This window comes from Heliangelus exortis, chromosome 6 (assembly GCF_036169615.1).
Source record: "Heliangelus exortis chromosome 6, bHelExo1.hap1, whole genome shotgun sequence".
Classification (NCBI taxonomy): domain Eukaryota; kingdom Metazoa; phylum Chordata; class Aves; order Apodiformes; family Trochilidae; genus Heliangelus; species Heliangelus exortis.
In genome coordinates, this window is record NC_092427.1 from 29,199,432 (window position 1) to 29,222,314 (window position 22,883).

Sequence of the window (22,883 nt, forward strand, 5' to 3'; positions counted from 1 at the left end):
CTTTGGGTGAATAGTCACATCAAAAGCTGGTAGTGTGACTCACTATTGCTTCCAAGTTCCAGCTGAGAAGGCATTTTAGGACAGGGATGTACAATTACCATTCCTGCAGGAACTAAGCAGACCGTTTCTAACTTTCTAGAACAGTGTGCTTCTTATTAATCACAGACTTCTCCACATTCCCAAAGTATTTTCTCTTGAAAGTTTGTCAGATGAGCAAACCCCATTTATTACCTTAGACTTCCTAGAGAATTTTCCTTTTTCTCAAATTTCTCTATGGAAGGGGGGCAGAGTGACTCACGCTTGCTAAATGACAGAATTCTATATATTTTTCACATATAAAACCTTTATGTCTCATATCATACACATTATCTGGGTAAGGATATTTATTTATTTATTTAATAGATAAACTATTTAGCATTTGTGACTCAGTAGCAAACACAATTTATGTGTATTCTGAGGATTTATTTGTACTCTGTTGTAAATACTACATTGGAGTTAGGGAGAAAGACAAAAAAGTAGCAAACTAAACAAAGGTATTTTGAATGCAAAACATCAAGCTGAACATATTCCCATAGCAGGAAGAAGGGAGGAGTCAAAAAGCAAGCATAATGCACAACAGATTTATGTTTTTATAGAAGTTCTGTGACCTGGAGATCTAATAGTAAAAAATCAGTTCTTCAGTTTCAGCCCAAAAACTGTGTTGCAACACTTATTTATTTGTTTTTTAATTGTCATAAATTCTACAAAGTAAAGGATTTGACTTTAAGCCAGTCAAGGAAATAAATAGTTTCTATCATCCAGTGCTATTGGAGAAGATGGGATTCAGGTACATGTTTGGTACAGATTCCACATTTGTCTCAGAACTCTTAATGAAGAGAAATTAGATTATTTGATTATCCCTTCTTGTCCTTTAATTTGCCCTCCTAGCTAAATGTTGATCCTGGGTGCTTCAGAAGACTGTACTGTATGGAAAAGCTATAGTTGCTGGATAGAATTCCAAAATCACATGTAGCAGGCATTCAAGAGGGCTTCAGGCAAGTCTGAATTTTCCCATAAGGTTTCCTAAAGGACACAAGAGCCACTAAAATTCATGGACTTACTGAATTTATACAAGTACTGAAGTAATGAGCTGAAGACAGAAACCAAGTGAAAATTACTATTAGACACTCTTGGAATAAATTACAGATGCCATTGTGTAAAAACTGCATTAGGTGTGATCATGTAAATCAGCTTTCAATGATAAGCTTATATCTGCCAGAAGCAGAACACTTGGCAGACTCAGCCAAGTAGAAAGTAGAAAGCTCTGTGCTGAAATAATTCCACACAGCCCACCCCAGTTACCTCCTTCTTGCCCTTGACTATTAAGTGGTGTCCTTTGTCTTAATGGGAGCAGAAAACCTGGCAGTGATGATATTCCTGTCTTGCAAAGATGCACTGAGGTTTCGTGGTTGTCTGTTGTATGTATCTATCCTGAATTGTTTCTAAAGTCTTTTATGTTTTTTTCTGTGTTGATACACTGCTTAGTATAGGGCCTCCTAGGTGCTGTAGTAACATAAGCAGTAAGTATAATACATTGGCCATATTGTGCTGTTTCTCTGTATTTTGTCCCTGTCACGAATGAGCAACAAAAATATGTCACTGTGTAACAGAGAGTTCCTTTGCTTTTATTTTTGGTTCAAATATTTTTGGGGGGGAAAAGGTTAGAAAATATCTTTATGCTTGGTCCACTGCATTTTGTGGCTCTTCTGCAAAAGGACACAGGTGTCAAATACCTTATTTGTGTAACCCAAGTGGCTAGCAGTTATTCTAGTTTTTGTAGTGCTGCATTGTGAAATAGCAGTGCCCTGCCTATTATACAGGATATGCTCAAATACAGGGCAGTCCTGGCCCTCTTAAGACACCAATTAACTCATCAAAGGAGGCACAGTTGAGGTCACATGACATTTGATGAAGTGACAGATGTCTAATTTAAGCTTTCTTTCATACCAGTTCATTTGAAAAAATAATTTTGAGGACAAGAGACAAATATTTTCTTTATAGCCAACAGTGACTGCGTGGATAAAATGTAAATTATTAAGGTAGGCCCTATAGTTCATAAAAGTTACATGATTACAGGGTTTTATATTTAGATCTCTTTCCCTCTATTGAGCACTAGCTTTTCCCTTTTATCCTACCTTTATATGTCATAGAAAGGGAATGTTTTAAAAGAATTTCAGCAAGTAAGTTTCAGGCAGTTTTCTATCATTAGAACAGATAAGTTAAGGAAAAGCAAATACAAATATCTTCCAGTGCTGTTTGACTAAAGAAGTCACTTGACTAGGCACTAACATAACAATATGAGCAAATTTAAGCAATGTTCAGGTCACATAAATTCATTTCTGCTCATTTAGTCCTTCTCTTTCCGTCTTTTCTGTTTTATTTTTTCACAGAAAGTGTTTGTCTTTTGAATCAGGTCCTTTTACATCCTACTTCAGTGCTCTGATTTATGAAGTGCAAAGTCTTTTTCATTTATTTTCCTTTACATTATAATTCTTGGCTTTGACCCACTACAGAATATCTTAATGTCTTAAAATAACTTTTGAGTTTTCTCAGAAGGATTATTACCTCCCCAGGACTGTGTAAATAGCTGTCTTATGGAGAAGAGAGAAATCCCTAAAATTAGGTTTTGAAGGAGGTAAGATATAAGAAAATACCATAATACCATGTTTTACAGCATTTTAAATTAACAGTATGCTGTATGATGACACCAAACATGAGTAACAGAGCCAGCCTGCCTTGTGGCAAGAAAAAAGATGTTCTTAGACTCCATTCATCTATTTAACAGCATGTATTAAATCTATTCCCACCCCATGACTTAAGAAGTGAGATGAACAAAGAAAAAAGATTGTTTCTTCTAATGAGACTGTATTTTTTTACACTATACAAAAAGATTATGGCTTAGCCCACTTTGTTCAGAAATCTGATTCTCAAAGAAGAGTTTATTGCATGCTGGTCCTTCCAGACACTTCATAAACCCTCAGGAAGCCTGCGTGGAGATTTGATATTTACCAGTTATCATAGGATAATTGATATTTTCAGTCTTTCAAAGATCATATATAATTTAGTCCAGGTTTTATAGAAGGGTAAGCCTCAATGGTGAAATGCAAATATATAATAGTTGGCATCAAATCATACCTCTAGGCTTTTTGGACTTGTCCAAACTGGAAAAAGCATATGGGTGCAGCAATCTTAAACCAGCATGTTGGAGAAAGCAATGGAGCTAGACCCTAGGGGTGTGAAGCAGCTCCTGTTTTCTTAATATAGGTTCAGCTACAAAAGCAATCCTCAGATTTTGGTAGGGCATCAAAAGACCAGTCTTTTGTAACCAATGAAGGAACTTCTTTGAAAATTTGCAAATGCTCTCAAGTGATGGTTAATACTCACAAAACTGGAGACAAAAATCCCCAGCATAGCGCTATAGATAGATATAAGCTGGGAACTCAATTGGAACTCATTCATAACATTGGTATTTTAACAGTATAAACTCCATTTCATTGGACTGTATTTTTAAAACGTTGAGGTAAGGGTGTTTTCAAGTGGTTACTTCATATGATGAGACTTAGCAACTTGTGCCAGAGCTTCTAGCCATTTCCTATAATAAGAGAGATAGTGCCAATGTAAAATGATAAAACAGCAGATCCTGTGCATCAGGATGTCACTTAGGTGCTACACAGAATATCAGGGGACTGGTACAAGCTTATGAAGACTATCCCTGTAACTGAAAAAAATGTTGTTAATATGAAAAGATGAACAGACCTAGATACAACCAAACAACTAGATAAACTGCTGTGTTAAATTTTTTTACTTAACTTCTCTATACAATGTTAAATAAAAATTTGCTTATACATTTTCATCATAATATACCTACCCCTTTGTGTAGTGAGAAAAGAGCACAAATCAAATCTATAAACTGCTCTTTCACAAAAGCAAACATAATGTATTAATTGGTATATTAAAGGAATTGCGGAAACATTTCTATTTATGTTATTCCAGGATCTTTGCTTTTGGACTAACCCTGCTGTCAGTATTCTTGTAAATGAAAGTCTATACAAATGCTCTTGGGATTCTTGCAAATTACTGATGGGTATTAAGAATTAATTGCATTTTCTGTATTTAGAAATGTCTTGATCCTGACTTTTTTCTGCTGTATGAGGTGTTCATGTTCTTTGAAGTATTAAGCATATTTCAGTAACAAAGACTTCATTCATTGCCAGTAGCTTTCTGCATGCTCCTTTACTGGGATTTAAATTTTTGTGAGCTTCCACTGGACTCCAGGGTCTCAATCCTAAACATATATGGTTAAATAAAAATGCAGAAACAATCCTATTTACTTTAATATGAAAAAAAGAAAAAAAAAGGTAAGGGTTAGGATACTGTTGGAATCAAGATTCTACTCTTAACAACAGTCTACTCTGAAATAATAATTTTTACACAGAATATACCTATATTGACTACAGGATTGTGGGCAGTAGACAAAATAATTTTAGAACATGAAAAAAATAATAATTGAATTAATTATTTTAGTGACTTTAATAATTCAATACTCCAATTAATTAAATGACTCTTCAGCATACCAATGAATCAGCATTTTGTATCTAGGCCTTGCAGGCTGTAAGTTCAGTTTGATATTGAAAATAATTCTTATTGAATTTATTTGATATTTTAAAAATACTATATGTGGTTGTGGTATTTAGTTATGTTTGTCAGAACTGTGAGAAGAAAGTGGTAAGATGAAAATGCTCTCTTCTAAAATGGATGTTAAATTATCTTTAACAGAAAGCAAGTACAGGTTTCTTATAATGCAAAATAATTGGGTAAGTGCAAATTACGTATATCTTTGTTTAGTGGTCTAGAGAAAAGAGAAAATAATAAGGCTCCAGACTGGCTAATATTTAACTCCACCAGATTCCATTCTCCTAACAGTGGACCTTGTCATCTTGTTGCAGAGGAAATGCTAGGTCGTTCTCTTTCTGGTATGCTGTAAGGAGAAAGACAGAAAAAGCATAAGGCATTGCATTACTAGGAGCAAGAGGTGAGCAAGTAGTAATCATCATGATACATTTGAAGTGGAGGTTCTGTCTTTGTAGATTTCTCTACATCTCTTCCCAGTAGTATCTTGAGAATCTGCAAGAAATGTGGCAGTGGTATCTCTTCTTTCGTTGCTGACAAGAGTTGGGGCTGGGGTGACATAGTAAGTTAAGAAGAAAACAGTGGCCAAGTTGCTTTCATTTTCAGTCTACTTCGGAAAACTTTTCAGCTTAGAAGAATCATGGTGACAGGTTTATAGGCTTATCTCAGCCTATGGTAAAAACAGAGCAGCTATTTTAACCTTTCCAACACATCTCATATATAGCCATCCATTATTACATGAATTCTTTTATTTCCCCTAGCATGATGACAAGGGGTGACTTGTGGGAATAAATATGTAACAAAGTAAGTAATAAATTAATACAGACCTGATACATGTGTATCATTTGAGAAATTTGGTTGTTGTTTTAGAAGCAGACCAGCAGATGGTGCTCAAAAATTAATCGCAGCCTGAGTTGGGATGGCTGCATTTTCAGTTTATTTATTTGGGGTTTATTTTTTTATAGAATGGTTATTACACACATTTCTTAATTAAATGGAAATGTGAGTGAGGATGGACGAACAGAATTCTCAACACTTCTTTTAAATCAAGCTCTTAATTCTTTATTAGTTTTCTTCTAGCAGTAATTGTTGGGGTTTATTTCATCATTTATCTTATTATCTCTTATATTTCAGTTTAAATGCTAAAAGTGTTATCTTAAAATTGTAGCTTTTCTCCTAATCAAATGTGATTTGTGTTATAGGTTTAAGAATAATTGTAGCAATATTTGGAGAGGTGATTGAAGCTGCAGATGATAGTTATTTGATCTAAAAAAATCAGAAAAAATCTAAAAAATTTCAGTTTGAACTGAAATTAAGCTGCAAAGATACACCAGTAATCTTAAGAGCCTTGGGAATTTTATACACAATATATTAACTATAAAACCTTCTGCAAATCAGAAAAATCTGTGTTAATTTCATATTCATAAAGCAAGCATTGGCCTGTGTTAAAATGCAGTAAAGTTAACATGCTCTGTCATTCTTTGAAGTCTCAATCTGGGGCCATGACAACCTGTTGACATGCTGTATTCTAGATGCTGCAAATGATATGCCCAGGTACTTTGAAGGCTGGCAGCTTTACACTCCTTGCTTACTTGACTATTTTACTTGCAGACATCTTGATAAATACCCATTTCAGTTTATGCAGCGAAGTGTGAAAAGGAACCTAGCTTGAGAGCTTTCGTAAACCCCACCCAAGGTATGTAGTCAGTGTTTAATTAAATGTATTGGCACATTAATGAAGCTGGTTTGTTTGAACAGCAAAAGCTTAAAATTGACAGTAACTGCCTGGAGGTTGTTGCATGGGAAAGATGAGAGAGATCTGACAAAAAATCAGAAATATGGCAAGTGGTATACTAGTGGTGGCATTTTGTGAAGGATGAACTAGGCTCTTCTGCCTCAGGACAGGGGGGTGTACAGTGATAACTTGAGTATCAGAGGAGACAGCTACAGAACTCAATTAGTGTAAGAAGTATATGGCAAGTAACAAATATCCTGCTACCTAATTTCCAGGATAATGCAAGTATAATATATACTACAGTGGATTTTAGGAAGTAGAAATTATATGTGTGCTTACGTATGCAAAATAAAACCAAACCCAAACCCACTCATACATTCTTTGGAAAGGAGAAAATGCAATTTAAAAGCAGGAACTTACAAACCAGATAATCTACACAGCATGCAAATAAATCAAAGCACTTAGCTTTGTCTCTTGCTGCTAAGCCCATTTTTATAGACATGGAAAGTTTATTCTTAAGAGTATTTGTGTTTCAACACATCCATCGGGGGAGTAAAAGTAAAGATTCATCTGCTTTCTGTTAGGTTGCACATAAAAGGACAGACATTGAAATAGGGAAAAAAAAAGCATTTTCAAATAATCATGGCTCTTATACTTGCTCTGTATAATCCTCTGTGCTTGGCACACCTGCAGCACCCATGAGAAGCATGTCTTTTTCTTAGGTTTCCCTTCCAACCCAAACCATTCTATGTTTCATGGAATGTAAATAGGACTTAAAGTCAGAATGAATTAGACTACCCAGAAAGTCCAAAACCATATATGTGGAAACTGACTGATTTTCAAGTATTCTGTAGGCGTGAACAGAAAAAGGTATTTTTGTAACCACAAGTGTCAACAATCCAGTTTGGAAATTACCTGTGCTGTGATATGTCTTTGAACTCAAAGCTGATCAAAGGTTTCTGATCCTCAGTTCTTATTCTCTTGACAGCTTAGGCTTCTGTATGTAGAACACCTCTCTTTGCTTTCCCAAATACAGGAATGAAGTAATTTGTTCGTGTTTTTGTGAACGGTCGAGTGTTGTAATGGTGTATATTGATTTTGTGAACTATATGTATTACCTGAACTTCCATGGCAGTGTTATCATCAAATGCAAGCAAGACATTTATCTAAACAGCCAGTCTTTGGATGCAGCTGTTACTCTGTACTGCTCACAAAGTTAGAACAGCAGCTCATGTGTATCTAGAAATCAAGGCCATTTATTGGAGACAATCTAGCAAATTGTTTCGGGCATATTCTCTAGGAAGTGGTCAGGAGTTCCTTTGGAAATAACAAGGATGATCATGACTGTTAAAACAACACGGCTGTAAAATTTTCTTTGCCACACCACTATCCTTTATTTGTGTTGATATTTAGTACTGTTGTTGCTTTGTTACTCCTGTTGTGTATGACATTTCAGCACTCCACATGGTGTCCATCAGTCCTTTAAAAGCCTTATTTCCTGCTTTGAATTCATAATAATCTTTAATTTTATTCACATTCATCTATGGCTAGGGGATGAGATCATTCTTCCCTTAAACTGAGCGCATGTATTTATATTTCTGTTGATCTCATCCACAATAGACTCTGCCAATTGGAAGACCAGCATGAATGTGCTGAGATGGAGGTCATGGGGCTGAATGTCACAGAGTTCAGGCATGCAATAGTTGCTGACAGCTTTTTTTCTGTGGAGAATAGGAGATCACTGTGACAGAGGCTCTGAAACCTCTGGCAATGTGTATTGTGGACAGAGACAGCAGCAGCCTCAGAGCAGGCCTATGTAAGCCTGGTGGCTTAGCATCTGTTTTGATAATAGCTTTAACAGGAAGCTATTTTCGCCTGACACTTGCGGACTACCTAAAACAGGTTGTCCCCCACACTAAACTGGACCTTCAGGAAAATACAGTCTTGATTAACTCCAATCCTACTCTTGCAGTAGGATTTTTAGGCTTTATAGAGAGAGGAATGGTCTCTAGATCAGAAGCCAAATAGCATGGACTGGTTATGTTCACAGTACTTATCGGTTGGCTTTAGATGTTCCCTGGGCAAAACTGAACACTGCTTTGGAACAGAATAATATGTGTTTGTGAGAGAGAGAAAGATTTTTTTTTCAGCTCGAATTATTTAAAATGGTGGGAAGTATGTGCAGCAGCTCATGGACTGCTGAACACTCATAGATAGTGTTATACAGAAGGTCTGGGAAAAAAATGCTTAGCAGGTACAGTCAAACCACACTGTGAGTGTTATAACAGTTAAGCAGCATTGATGGACAAGGGTACAGGGTTCAATCTTGCTCCTTGTTCCTATTTAATTCAGCAGTACCCACAGAGTCTGCCTTTTTGACTGGTGAAAGTCCATGATAGATTAACCAACTGTCTATCAATGATATCAGGAGATACCATTTACAATTTTCAGACATTGTTAGAACAGGGTAATAAGGACAATTATGGACTTGTTTATTCATCACCTACTTAACAAATAGACAAAGAGAAATTTATCCTAGAATTACAGCGGTTTCTTGTTCTACCTGCAGAGGGCATTCGTACTATTCAGTACATCGTTCTCACTTGACAGTGAATTCATGGGATTATTTATGGTTATCTCCGTTAAGGCAGCATGAATCAGAAGCTTTGTGATACTTGGTTTGCTGAACATACCCACCTTCTGTAAAGAAATAATTTTTAGCTGGGGTTTGCGCTGAACTTGCAAAGAGCATCAGAAGTTCCGAAAATTATGGAAAAGACAAAATAAAACCAAGCTAAAGTGTAGAAAGGTGGGATTTTATTTTCTTGGCACCAAGAAGGAAAAGAAGAAAGTAAGCATTTTATCAGGGTTATGAGTAAAAATATTTTTCAAACCATTTATTTCAGTTTTATATGTATTATGAAAGTGATAATTGTTTTCTTGAAGAGGGAGCATGCCCCTTTGGGAACCCGCTCAGGAAGTATCTTCATAAAGGTTCTCCCCATCCTGGAAGTGCTGAGGGCAAGGAATGTGGACTAGCTGGAAGAACAGGTCTGATAAAGGGTAACCCAGGCCCATTGTATCAGACAATGGCAGCTGCTGAACAAACACTGGCATTGGTCTGCACAAGAGAACACTTGAAGCACAGAATACCTGAAATCCTGTTCATGAGATAGCTCATGATCCTTAGATACACCTGGAGGAGGACTGTTAGAAAGCAGTCCTAACAGTTGAGAACAGAGCTTCAAGAGACAGAAATAAGATGAATTTCTGCCTTTTTTTTTTAATACTTATTCGTTCTACTTCTGGGCATCCAGTTGTATCACAACCCAATTTGTAAGACAATATTCTGAGGAAGTCTGCATTCATTATGTTGAAGTGACTGTGAAGTATGTCACTGAGAATCCCAGGCACTGAAATGAGATCAGGTGCTTGTCAGAAGGTCAGCCTTGGCAGCAGACACACCTGGATTGCAGAATGCAGCATTGTGAGAACTGCAGTTCCCTTTCATGTAACAATTCAGCCCATGCTCTTGAAACTGAGGGTGACTGAATTGTAACTTCCAATTTCTAAGTGCCTGACAGCTCTTCCCTTGCATGCATATATTTCTGTAGTCTCTTTAAACTGTCTCAAGCTGCCTGACACACAGCTTTCTCCTCTGAACTCTCTTTAGCTCTCTTATTGATTATTCCTTAGTGGAACATACATAATAAATATTTGCATGCCATCACTGCAGATGGTGTGCTAAGACTTCACGCTCTCAATCATATTTTTAATATAGATGCCTTTCAGCTTATTCACACTTCCAGTAAAGTAGTTTTTGAGCCTTAACAGTTTGAAAAGTGACTGGGGTTACAGTGATTGCCAGGTGGAAAAAATTCAGGGAAACTTTTGCTGGCTGACACAGAGATCTCTTTCTGTAGAATCCCTGAGTCCTTGCAGTGGGTGCTATAATATTCCAGTCAGTTAGGCTTGTGGTGCCTAGTGCCTAGGTAAGGGTATACAAAAAATACTCTTAGTACTGGGTATTATCTGGGTCAGATGTTGCTAAAGAGATTTAATTGCAATATTTACCTGACTTTTGTATACCTCTACATAGTGAAAAAGGAGGATGGGAGGAGCTGCTGGAACTTGGTGTTTGTAGTAAGTTTGGCTGGGGATCCTATCTGTCTTATAATTCCTCTTTTCTCTTTCATTTACAGCACATTAAACATGAGATTCAAGCAGGATCTGCTGGCAAAGTAGATCCTGAAGCAGATAAGGAGCAAGATTCCTAGTAGAAGTGGGAAAATGCCACCCCATTCCATTGCCACCATTTCCTTCGTGGCAATCATAAAAAGTTTACTAGATAAAACAATCCAACTAGATAATAAAGCCAGTATGCCCAATAGAACTCATTTTTGTCATGCCTACTATGTCAATTTGAGGCTTGATTTCTAGAGCTTTCACAAATCAGTAAAATTGCTGTTTTTTCATTGGACAAGGTGAAACCATTAGCAATATCTGGGGAGTATATTTGATCTTGATGAGACTTCTCACATAGAAAATGATAAACTGCATGCAAAAGGTAAAGCATATATTACAATCAGGTCCTGAACTTTTCCTGTGATTTCCAGCATGCCTTTTCTCCTTCAGTAAATGAAATGCTTTCTGTTAATCTGTAACTGAAGTAGAATGTTTGGGAATGAAATGCTACAGTTCTAATCAGATTTCTGTCTACTGTGGCATTTTGCAATGTGTGATACTTGCTGGTATCTGGTGCAACCTGGAGAGATCTCTGGAAAGGCAGGTTTATGGGATCAACAGAGGAATGAGTTGTCTTGCATGGAAGGATTTAAGAAATATTATTCCACTTTCTTCTTCCTGGCACCAGGTTAAAGTTGTCATGACTTAAACACACTACAGATTCCTGGTGTTCTCTGTCATATCATATGGAACTTGGATACCTTTTCTCTCCTGTACTCTTGTTTTTTACCTGGATAATACTTGTCTTGCACAGTCAGAGAAAGCTTCCAGATTTTAGTTTTTTTTTAAGGAACTGTATCCAACTTATACTTGTTATAACTGTTTGTAACAGTTAGCTACACATAATTGCAACAGCCCTTGAGAAGATTATTTTCACAGTGGTTGTGATAATGAATTCTGAACACTGACCTCACTATATCCCATTTTCTATTTTGCCAAAAATTGCAAAGTGCTTCTTTTGTTATCATAGGCCCCAGATGTCTAGGATTCTTTCACTGAAGTAACTTTCAGAATGTATCTCATGATTTAATTTGGAGGTTAGAGAGAGACTCCATTAAAACTGGAAAAATCTACATATGTAAGGATAGAACTTCAATATATTACAAAATTGTTGCTCAGAAATCTGCCTCCTGGATGTTTTTCTCCTTCAGCACTGTAGTTCAGATCTTTCTCTGAACTTAGAGAAAAATGTGAAATGTGTTAAAAAATGAGACTGTAAGAGCCATCAGTTCAGGGTGATCTTGCGAATGATCACTAATTGTTATTGGTACCTTTCCAGGCACGTATATATAGCACAGATGGAAATTCTGGTATGAATTCACTCAGAAGTTAAGAGATCAGTTTGGAACTCTCTTCTTTCTGCAGGTGAACAGGTTTCTGATTTAAGTCTCAGTCATGAACTATGTATGAAAAAACTGCTGCAAGTAGCATCAAGACAAGCAGTCTTTAAATAAAAGTATGCAAAATGGCACATGTCATGTATAAAGGAAGGCTCATGTCCTCAATAATAGAATTTATTAGGGCAAAAAAGAAAGAAAAAAATGAAAAATCTTCCATGTACATTTTAAATAGTTTAAGATAATTCCTCTTCCTCACTATTCCCTAAGTTGTGACTTTTACCTGCTTTTATGAACTAATTCAAAGAGAAACAGGGACTTAAAGTATCTGTGAACTTTGAAAGAATTGGACTTCCTCGCCTTAGCAGTAGGAAGAAATAAAACCTTGAAAACACCTATGCTTGAATGCAAGGTTAATCATCTGTCCAGCTCAAGAGCATGATTTTCATATGTACCAGGAATTTGTTTCTTCATGTTCCTTAACCATATAGCCTAGCCTTGTCAGACACTCTTCTTTCTTGGATCTCTTCCTCTCATCTCAGTTTTCACATTTTATGCTGAAAAATGTCATGTTTCCTTTTAACATTGATACTCAGTGTCTGTGTATTCAAAATTCTATGTTTTCAAAATCCTGCCTTTGCAGAAATCTATCTCCTGAGCCACCATGCAGCTTTTATCTCACTGTTCTTTTTCATTCACTTTAAAAATTTCAAAAATTTTATGCCCTTAGGCCAAGGACTTTCTAAGGTACATCTTGAATTTCTTAAAAAAGGGTTACACCTCACTGTTCTGCCTGTAAAATCAAGGTAGTTCCCTTGCAAAATTGTTGTGTGACTCAACCCAAATTGATGTGTATGTTGACTAAACTCTACAGTTGCTTATTTCTCAAATGCAGTTTTACAAGTAGTAAAATAAGACAATTACAGACCTCATAGGGTTACTCTTTATTTCCCCTTATTTTCTCCTGCTTCTGCATCTGGGCAGCTCAGCCATGTTTCAATCTTCTTGCTCTAAGTATTTGGCCTAAATAGAGTCTGATGCACTTAATTAGCATATAAATGTTTATCTGTGTGAATCTTAGCCTGGACTGAAGCCCAAAAAAACTTGTATCTGACTATAATAGGCTTATTTTTGAGGTTCATCCAGGTCAATAAGCATTTCATACACTGCTAGGGAGAAATAAAACATCTCCTTGTCCCAGTGCTGTCACTTTCACACACACTGGCCTCAGAGTTGTTAATAAGGCCATTCAGCATCGGCCAAGCAAGTCATTCAGCAGTGCTGTGATTTACCTTCTAACACCACCAAATTGCATTTACTAGCTCTTTGAATTCCTAATGCTTGGAAGGTGTGGTGCATTCAATGTAAAAAATAGCACCAAAGGCAAATTAAAGTAGGTTCAAAGAAACCACAAACATCTATAGCACCCCTTTACCTTTATTAAAAAATGAGGCCTTTCTGTTTTGAAGTCAGACCTCCAAATATATCTAAAGAACTTCAGAACATAAGAATAGCCTCTCTATGGCAGACAGATGTCTTACCTAGCTTGGTATCCTATCTCAGACAATGTCCAAAGATGGATGTTGGGGGAACACTGTAAATGAAGGGAAAGCATATACACTTCTACAGATATTTTTATCAACAAGCAATCTGTAGTTCAGGCACTTCCTGAGCCAGAGGTGCTTCGTATTTAATAACTCTGGATGGATTTCTTTTCCATTAACCTGCCCAGTCTTCTCCAGGAAAAGATGGGGGAGATAAAACTGATGCTCTTTTTGTTTTCTAACTTTCACTTGTGTGAAAAACATTGGCTGCATTCCACAAAGTCAGAAATGGCTACACTGTTGTTAGAAGAGCTGAGGGGCCTGTGGCTCCAGTGTAGAATGGATAGCAATTTCTCACCTCCTGGCAAAAATCTGTGACACTGGATCTATGCATTGGTCATGAAGTGGGACTGGCTGATATATTCAAAATCTTTTTTCTATATTTAGTTTATATATATAGTCTATATTGGGGTTTTCTTCTCAAAGGGAAAGGTTAAAAATACTTTTAATGAGCTAGTTAAAAGTTAAGTCTTCAGATCTTTTAATTATGTAATTGTACCACTAGGCATAAAACATTACACAGTCTTCTAAGTCTGGTCTAATGCCTAAGTCTCATTGGTTGAGCTAAGGGCACTTTTGTTTGCTGTTTCCATATGGAGCTTTTAAAGCTCTAGCCTAACTTGCTTATTTTTTTACATTATTTTTAATGAAAATATCTGAACAATTACATGCAACTTTTGTCTCTGATTAGTACACAGTATTTAACTAGAGTCAAATAATACATGGTAATATACAGTAAAAACTATCATAAGCTGCTGCATGTATACATAGTAATTAGCATGTGAGAATTCTAAGCATCACTATAATTGTTTTTAAGCCATAATAAACTGAACAAAATGAAACTAGACTGTTAAGCCACTTTTTCCTCCTGGCTGTACCAAGATTACAAATGAAACTTTTCATGCTGTACTTAGTGCATAGCAAACAATGACTGTAGCACAGCAGTTGGAAGAAAAATGAAATAAAAGCAGCTCTGATTCCATGAAGAGTTCTTCCTATGGTGTACAGACACAGTCCCTCAATTAACAAACTGGGGAACCTAGTGCTAGAAAATGCTTCATATGTTTCCTAAGTAAAATTAAACTTCAGTAAAACTTAACTGCTCAAATTAGAAGCATTCCAAGATGCTGAATATATATGCTGCGGTTTGTTCTGTCAATAATAAATAAGTATGGATACAAGTTGGGTTTTTATGAAACACACACAAAGGCTAGACAACTTTCTCAGTGTTGTCATGTGCTTATAGTTATGTGTGAGACAACTTTGCTGCCTAATTTATATTTTTGTTTACAGGGCAGATGCAGTGATATGCATATTGGTACATACGTACCAGAGAATATACTTGTACTACCCTTGAGCTATCCTGTCCTGTGTGCTGCTGCTAAGCATAACAAGAGATAAAGAATTTAGCTCCTACATTTTCCAGGAAACCTGGCTTTGAAAATGAGTTGTTAGCCCACGCTGAACTTCATACAGCTGCTAGTTTCAAACTGACTTCCACATGTCAGCACAAGCTGTGTTCATTACACACAGATGCTTGCTAATGAGGTAATACTTTAAGAAGACATTGGCAAATAGAAAAAAAGAAACCAAATCAAACCTGGGCTTTGAGATTAAACTCTCAAACTTAGATCACTAATGATTTTTAGCTAAAGACCTCCAGGAATTTCTGCAGCTGATGTTTCATATCCCCCTGATAAGGCAAATGGTAGACATAAAGCCAAAGTCTCCTGTTCATGTTCATTCTTGATTCTTAGAATCATAATGATGTGACATACTCAGAAAAGGTGTTTCAAAATGTTTTGGGAGTTATCATTGTTGGTAAAATCAGCCACGTACTCTGACCAAAACCATTATATAAGTATCTTTTAGTGACTTTTATTTAAACTTTTATTGGCAAAAAAAACTTTACAGCTTTCTGAAAGGCTAGAGCACTCACAGCTTCTGGATCTATGAAGTGATCTATGTGACTACAGTGTGACTTAAATGGAACACAGTGCAGTGTGGTATTCTGGAAACTGCCACCATTTGAAGGTTCAACAAATAGAGCAACTTCCCTTCTCTTGTTAGCGTTCCAGAGGAGGAGCATCTCCTCCCTTTTCCCAGTTTATTCTGTTGTCTAATCAAAGCATGCATTTCATAACATCTGACTTAAACATTTAACTCCCTCTCCGAGCTCCAAAAGCATCTTAATTTATAGAATTAGATTCTGCCTAAACGTATGTAGTGCCTCAGAGGTTGTCCAGAAAGCCCTGTAAAGTTACCCAGGCGAGTTCTGAGCCAGCTTGCTAAAGCACCAAGAAATACAAATTTGTGCAGCATAAAACTTCTCCCAGGGTAACTTAGTAACATCTTATTGTCATTATACAGTATAACCAAAGAAATATAGCTTTCAGAACCTAAGATAACTCCTCTGCTGATAGGTTAGCTATTGCTACCTTTTCTTTATCTCTGTTGAAGAAATTCCCAGATCTCTTTTGGATGTAAGTGTATTTTTCTAACAGAAAGAAGAGATGGTTTCTTGTATTGTTTTATAACATAATAAGACATAAACCAGGGCATTAATAATCACTTGAACAAATATTGGTGTGTTGTTTTTTCAAAGGTGCTTTTCTTCACAGGTAGTTTTTAGTGTTTATATTTTGTGGATTTCAGTGCTGAGGATTTTTGCACAGGATACTTTCCTAGCTATATATGAATATTCATAATCTGTAAATTTTATGAACGTTTAGTTTCTCTAAACCCTAGGTAAGATTAACATTCAGTCTTACCTACTCTTTTGTGGTAAACATTCTTTGAAAGCCTTAGACAAAGCTGTTTTAAACAATAATTAATATTATAACAAGATACTTCAGGGCATGTGTTATTCTGTATCTTAAATCAGTCACTACTCCACTTTATCTGCAGCTTTCTAATATTACTCAAGTTCAAAGTTATTCCACATGAATACCTCACTAATTGTTATTTAATTCATTCACCAAAAGACTGTTCAACAAGCAAAATAACTTAGAAATCATGACATGTAGTATGATAAAACATTCACCTTGATGATCCAAAGGCAAAAAACCCCACCACACTAGCAAAGTAAACACACAAAGACAGCAATTAGAATGCATCATATTATCGTGCTAATCTCAACTATGACCCAAAAGGACAGTGCATCCCTAAGAAAGTAAATGCTTGCAAGGCACAGATTAGGAACAAAATCTATTTGGAACAATATTAATGAATTTTTTTATTCTTTTTAAAATCTACCTATGAATTTACAATTAGTTGCAACTATTGGAAAAGCCCTCTATAAGAGGAAAAAGAAATAAAATGAATCCTATATCTGACAGTATAAAGCATGCCTTTTTTCAGTCTTACTTGAAGTTCATCTGTTAGGCCAAAGCATTAAACAGGAAACTGTATTGCTTACAATTTAGAATAACATGATCCATCTCCTCCTTAGGGCAAAACCTGATTGTGTAGATGGCCAGGATAGATTATGGCCTACATGCAAGTTATGAAAATATAACATTAAACACAAAGATTAAATTGTACTATTGGTCTAATCCCAGTTAGGGTAGCAGTCTGTGACACTAATCACTGTAGCTTGACTCCTTTGCAAAGCAGTTCACCAGTACAAACCCAGCTGTAGGGTAATGTTATTACTACTTTGGATCACAGAGATAGGACATTCTAACTTGCATTATTTTCTGCTTCTTGTTGTGTAAGAACAGAGAAATCATTCTTCTATGTTGCACCTCAACTACCATCTGGTCCAAGTGGTCAGGCAGTTGGACTGTTGCAGCTATCCTATCCTATTCTATCCTATCCTGTCCTGTCCTGTCCTGCCTATCCTATGCTATCCTGTTCTAAATAAAAATCAATAGCCCTACCATAAACTGAATATAAATCCAGCAACATATTGCATAGGATATCTTTGTGCTCAGATGTTTACCCAAATCCATGTATCAGTGCCTTACATGGTAAAATCTCTGATGCAAAATTTTAGCCTATTCATTTAAAAATCAGGTTTATCATTTTCCATGTGCTTAATCCTCTCAAGATTATGCCTTTTATTATTGTCATTCAATTGGATTTAAGGTCATCTGCTGATCAGAGAAGTACAACTTTTTGTGATATAAAGAAGTGCAACCCAAGTTGTGTAGTCAACAAGCTGTGATTTTAAGGAGTGGTATGATCTCCAGGCACTTAGGTTATTAACATGAGAAATAGAAAGAATAATTTTAACTTCTTTATGGTATTAACATTTTGCTATTTAGAAATGCTCCATGAGCTCCTTACAAAAAAAAACATTAACAAAAAACTTTCTATTCCTCTTGTGTATTTGTAGCAAAGGTGTTTATGGTGTTCTTCAATTAAGCACACAGTATAGATGGGAAAAAACCCTGTACCTGTGCCTGCAGCAGTACTTTCAGTGCCTGTATACATGTGTGTGCATGCTTCTCAAAACCTCACCTGCCTGCTGGAATGCAAGCACAGAAAATGCAACTGTTCATGTGTTCTGAAGTAAGCTGATTGCCTGCTATCAGCAGGAAAAAAAAATAGATGTATATTTTATATATGTTTTCATTTACACAAACTGAAGAGTCATAAAGTAATTCCTTGGTTTATGTTTATGCTCTAAGGGTAAAAACCTGATTTTTAGCATACCTGCTATACTAGCAGAATAAACCAACTCAGCTGTTTTCTAATATATTTTAATTATGCATCATAAAAGTAATTTAACAAGGAAAACGCCCTTCAATTCCATATTCCACTTTACAACTACCTTGCACAATATTATTCAAAACAATTACTGTGATCTATGTACAAAATTATATTAAGAGAACATTCAGATTACATCTTTAATTCAAAAAATTCCACTAATATGCAGTTATACGTGAATAGATTTAATAAGAAAGACCTTGTAAACAGACCTTTACACAACAGTAAAAAACATTTTAAGGCTCCTATGGTCTATTTAACACTTCAAATTGCTTTCACCACAGGCAGTCATGAGCATACCTGTTTTAAAAAAAAATCACAAGGTCTATTACATTTCTACATCATCTTTCATCCCAAAATATTTGTATTCCACATTTCTGGCACCCTCTTGAACTGAAGCATGCAACTACCAGCACTGTCCTACCACATGGGTGGAGGCCTGGAGATTTTCCCAAAGCCATTTAGGACAACTCCTGACTGTTGTGAAAACTGCCATGGGATATTACTGCTTCTTCAGAACAGGCTGGACTTTGTTTTTAGTTATTTAACTTGCATGAAAAACCCATACTTAGTAAGCTGCCTGGAACTCCACATCTCTACTTAAGTTAGAGGTTCTCCTTCAAAAAGCAGTTGGAATTAACAGTGCTTACTACAAGCATACCTTGAAGGTTATGCTAACAGTAATCAGAACTGGCTATTAATCTGCAAACATTTATACTGAATATACAATAGTACCAAGTACATGCACTAAGTATAGTGGGTGGTGACTTGTCACATGTAGACAAAGGATGACATTTTTACAAGTGTGCAATTAATAACCTGTCACTTTGTTAACTGCTACAATGATATCTTCACAGATCAGTTTGAAAAAAAGCTAAGGAACTTTTCTTTAAATGTTCTTTATTTAAACTATTCAATAGGAAAGACAAGAGTAGTGTGTTAATAGCCCACTGATTTGGTATTCTTTGTTATAGTCCTCTGTTGTCAATGAGAGTTACATTTGCTTTACATGAGCAAAACTTTCAATTCAGGACAAAATTGGCAACATCATAGAAATAGAATAAAGAGTGTTTGTCTACATTTTTTTCAACTCAAACACAGAACTGATTTTCTATTTTTGAAAAAACAAAGTTCCAGAGGAGTCCAGAAATCTATTTTTTTAAAACTGAGGTGCCTAGGGCAAGTAGGGATCTCCAGTATCTCATAAAATATTTTAAGTCTAGCCATCATGAAACTGTCACTGCAGAGCATGGCCTGCAGGTATTCAAGTTCAGAGCCTACAGGAGAGAGGCATGTCATATGTGCTTAGTTAACAATCACAATTTGAGTAAGAAAAATAGTAATATAAGAATAAAAGCATAACTTTTCTTCTTAAGTGAGATTGGCATTAGTCACTGACCTGCTTTTTCAGATAATTCCCCTATCTCCATTGGAAATTACCACCACTAACAATTTTTTAAGATTATTTCCCTGTTGTCATTATTCTGCATGGCATTGCTGAGTTTCTACTACTGGTAGCCCATGTGAGCTGTTCAGTAAATTGCTTCATGGCATTAGTGCTTGCCAAAAGAATTGGTCTATAGCATACAGCATTTTTCAGATGAGACTTTTAAGAGAACAGAACCTTATGTGTTGTGAAGTTTATTAGAAGGGATAGCAAATTCACACCAACTTGTGTAATTATTTTAACTAGTATACAATCAGCTACAGTATACAGTATACTAGTATACAGTATACAGTATACTGGTATACAATCAGTCTTCAGTTCATCTGAAGTGACATAGTGGTGAATCATCTTGCACCTTTGCAATGTGAGTTCCAGTACCATTCAGATGTTTTTTCTTACAGTTTTTTCCCAAGAAGTAGATGGCTGGACACATGAAGTTTAGATAAAGACCTAAACTGACACAATGCCCTTGTGTCAAGAACAGTCAAAATACAAAGCAGTTATTTGTCAACCTGCATCCTAGCCTAGGCAGTAACCAAATTAGAGAAGCATGAGAAAAAGGAAGTAGACTGTCATAAAAGAAAGGGGCTCACTTACATAAATTCTCCAGTGGGATTGTTCTTGAGATTCTTCTTAGTGATCAGTTTGGTGGACACCATCTTTTGGAAAACTGGGCCATGAAAAATCCATCTGACTCATCGGTGATTATTTTTTGGTTTAAGAAGCCCACACAGATTAATGGGGCGTGCCTGATAATGGCATGTGGTTATTCAGGGTGTGAACAACTGCTAGGGTCTGTCAAAACAGGCAGCTTCAGGGTTATTTAATCTCTATTGAAGAAGCAGAAAATCAAAGCAGTAGAAAATATTGAAGAAACACAGTACAAATAAGGCCATGCAGAGAGAAGCAAAATATTAAAGTACAAGATCTGTATTATACTGTAGACAATGTTATACCAGACACTGTCTATATAATTAATAATAATAATGTAAAATTGTTTTGCTTTGTTTTTCTTTTTTTCTAGATACGTAGTTTCAGTAGTCAGGTAGAAGACAAACTAGAACAAAGTGTTCCACTTTTTCCCTGTAGAAATAAAAAGGTATAAATGCTTTGTCATTGGCTATTTTTCAACTTCTTTTAAGCACTGGCCAAAATACTACCTGCATATATTCAACACAGTTGAATTTACTTTGTGATATAATCTGATCACAGGGCACAGCAGGGAAGGACGGGGGTAAGTACCACATACTGCCAGATATGTTCACTAGATATTGCAAAGGAGTTTATCACAGAAAGACTGAAGTGCCGTCATGCTCAAAGAACAAACTGCAGATCTGGCTGAAACCGCTCTTAACGCCGGTAGTTAGTTACCCGTGACATAGTTAGGTCACGGTGTGCTTCGGCTGCTGCAGCCAGCTCCAGGCACCCGAACCCCTATGCCCTCCGGGTTTGAAGCCCGGATAAGGTGTTGGGCCGACCATAACGATGCGGGGGAAAACTGCAAAGAAACTTCAACCTGCACAACCGGGACAAGCGAACTCGACGACAGTCTCGGGGCTAGCTGGCTGTGGTCGCTTGAGCGGAGCGGTTCTCCTGAAGGCGCTGGACCCCACCACGGGTTCTGACCGGAGTCCCAGCCCCGGACTACCCCGACCAGCCCCGGTTTCTCCGCTTGGCTCTCCCCACCTGTAGGGATTTCACCCCGCGCCCTGGTGGCTGGAATGGGGAAGGGCGGAGCCTGAGGCAGCCGCCGGGACGGTTTGCTCGGGGAGAGGAAAATTCCAGCCGAGAGGAGCAGCCCTGCCCCCGCGGGCCGCTGACAGCCCGCGGCCGGGACCGAGGCCGAGCAGTGTCCCTATATCGGGCGGGCGTCGGGCCGCCAGTGGAGGGAGAGACGGGTGTGTGGAGGCGGGCAGGCAGCGAGAGAGGGAGGGAGGAGCTGGGACGGGAACAGGGAACCTCTGTTTCTCCGCGGGTGCCGGAGCTGGGAAGGTTCCGCGTTTCAAGTTTCTCACCGCGAAGTTTTGCACCAAGTTTTTTTTGTGGGTTTTTTTGTTTGTTTGTGTTTTTTTTCCTCCGCCCAAGGTGTGGTTCAGCGAGCGGCCGCCCAGGCGCAGGCAGCCCGGCGGAGCCGTGTGCGTGGCTGCTGCCGCCGCCCCGAGAAGGGGCTCCATGGCTGCGTTGTAAACAGCCCGGGGAATGCCCGGGCTCGGGGGCAAGGCGGCGCTGGGGGCGGCAGAGGGGGGCTGTCTTCTTCAGCCTGACCCGAGCAGGTGAGGCGGGGAGCCGAGGCGGTCTGCGGGCGGATCCCAGCGACTGCTCTCGCCCTGCCCCCGAGAGGCGACCTGAGCTCACCCAGCCCTCGGCATGGACGGCCGCGCTCAGCAAACGGCCGCCCCGCCGCCCTCAGGGTAAGCACGGCTCTCCGCAGGGGTGGGAGGCCCAGGCACCATCCGACTCCAAAGGGGTAGCTGGGGGGAGACGAGGTCATGCCGGGCCGTGTGTGAGGCCGGGTGAGGTGATGTGCCAGGGGGCAGCTCGGGGTGAAGGTGCCGGTGCTGCGCGCGTCCCGCTGTGAGTTGAGGCGTTAGAGGGAGGCTTCCCGGTGCCGAGCTGAGAGTGCGTGTGCCCTTTCCCCCGGCTCCGGCGGCTGAGGGAGCGATGCGGAAGCTCTGCGGGGGACTGGAGCGCCTCGGCCGAGCCGGGAGCGGGGAGCAGGAGGCATGGAGCAGCGCGACCGTTAAACGGCTGCCGCGCGGCGGGAGCAGGCGGGCATCGCGCTCTCCCCGGGGCCTCGACGGCACCTCAGCTGATCCCCGGCTGAGAACGGGCTCCCGGGTGGGACAGGGCTGCGGGACAAACCCGCCTGGCTCTCGGGTCGCCGGCGCCCTCCTCGGCGGTGCCTGGCTGAGCAGCGGCGTGTGTGTGCGGGCTGTGCCGCCAGCCCTCGCCAGGGGCATTTCCGCAGGGACGAGTCGCAACCTGCCTGCCGGCGTCGCCGCCCGGGTGCCTTTGCCGGGCTGCAGTATTGCCGGTGCGATACCTGGGAGGATCGAGATCGGCTCCCCTGAGAAATCTCTGAGGGGCAACATTCACCATCTGAAAGGTGTGCGTGTGTCAGCGTTCAGTTCTCA

The 22,883-nt window shown here is 38.6% G+C and overlaps 2 protein-coding genes across 6 annotated transcripts in view; one reads left to right on the plus strand and one right to left on the minus strand.

The window, feature by feature from the left end:
* Nucleotides 1-3,823: 3,823 nt before the first annotated feature.
* LOC139797735 (ESX-1 secretion-associated protein EspI-like) lies at nucleotides 3,824-22,738 on the minus strand. The gene is made up of 2 exons (XM_071747497.1): nucleotides 20,347-22,738; nucleotides 3,824-5,338 (listed from the first exon to the last, which is right to left on the minus strand). Exon 1 carries the CDS (start codon nucleotides 22,707-22,709, stop codon nucleotides 22,131-22,133), a length of 579 nt encoding a protein of 192 aa, XP_071603598.1. The 5' UTR covers nucleotides 22,710-22,738; the 3' UTR covers nucleotides 3,824-5,338; nucleotides 20,347-22,130.
* Nucleotides 22,023-22,883, plus strand: part of COBLL1 (cordon-bleu WH2 repeat protein like 1) — an 80,010-nt gene continuing 79,149 nt past the window's right edge. For all 5 annotated transcript variants that reach the window (XM_071747479.1, XM_071747480.1, XM_071747484.1 and 2 more), the window contains exon 1: nucleotides 22,023-22,160. In XM_071747479.1, the coding sequence (XP_071603580.1) occupies nucleotides 22,117-22,160 (44 nt within the window). In that variant the 5' untranslated portion in view covers nucleotides 22,023-22,116. The remainder of the gene's footprint in view (nucleotides 22,161-22,883) is intronic.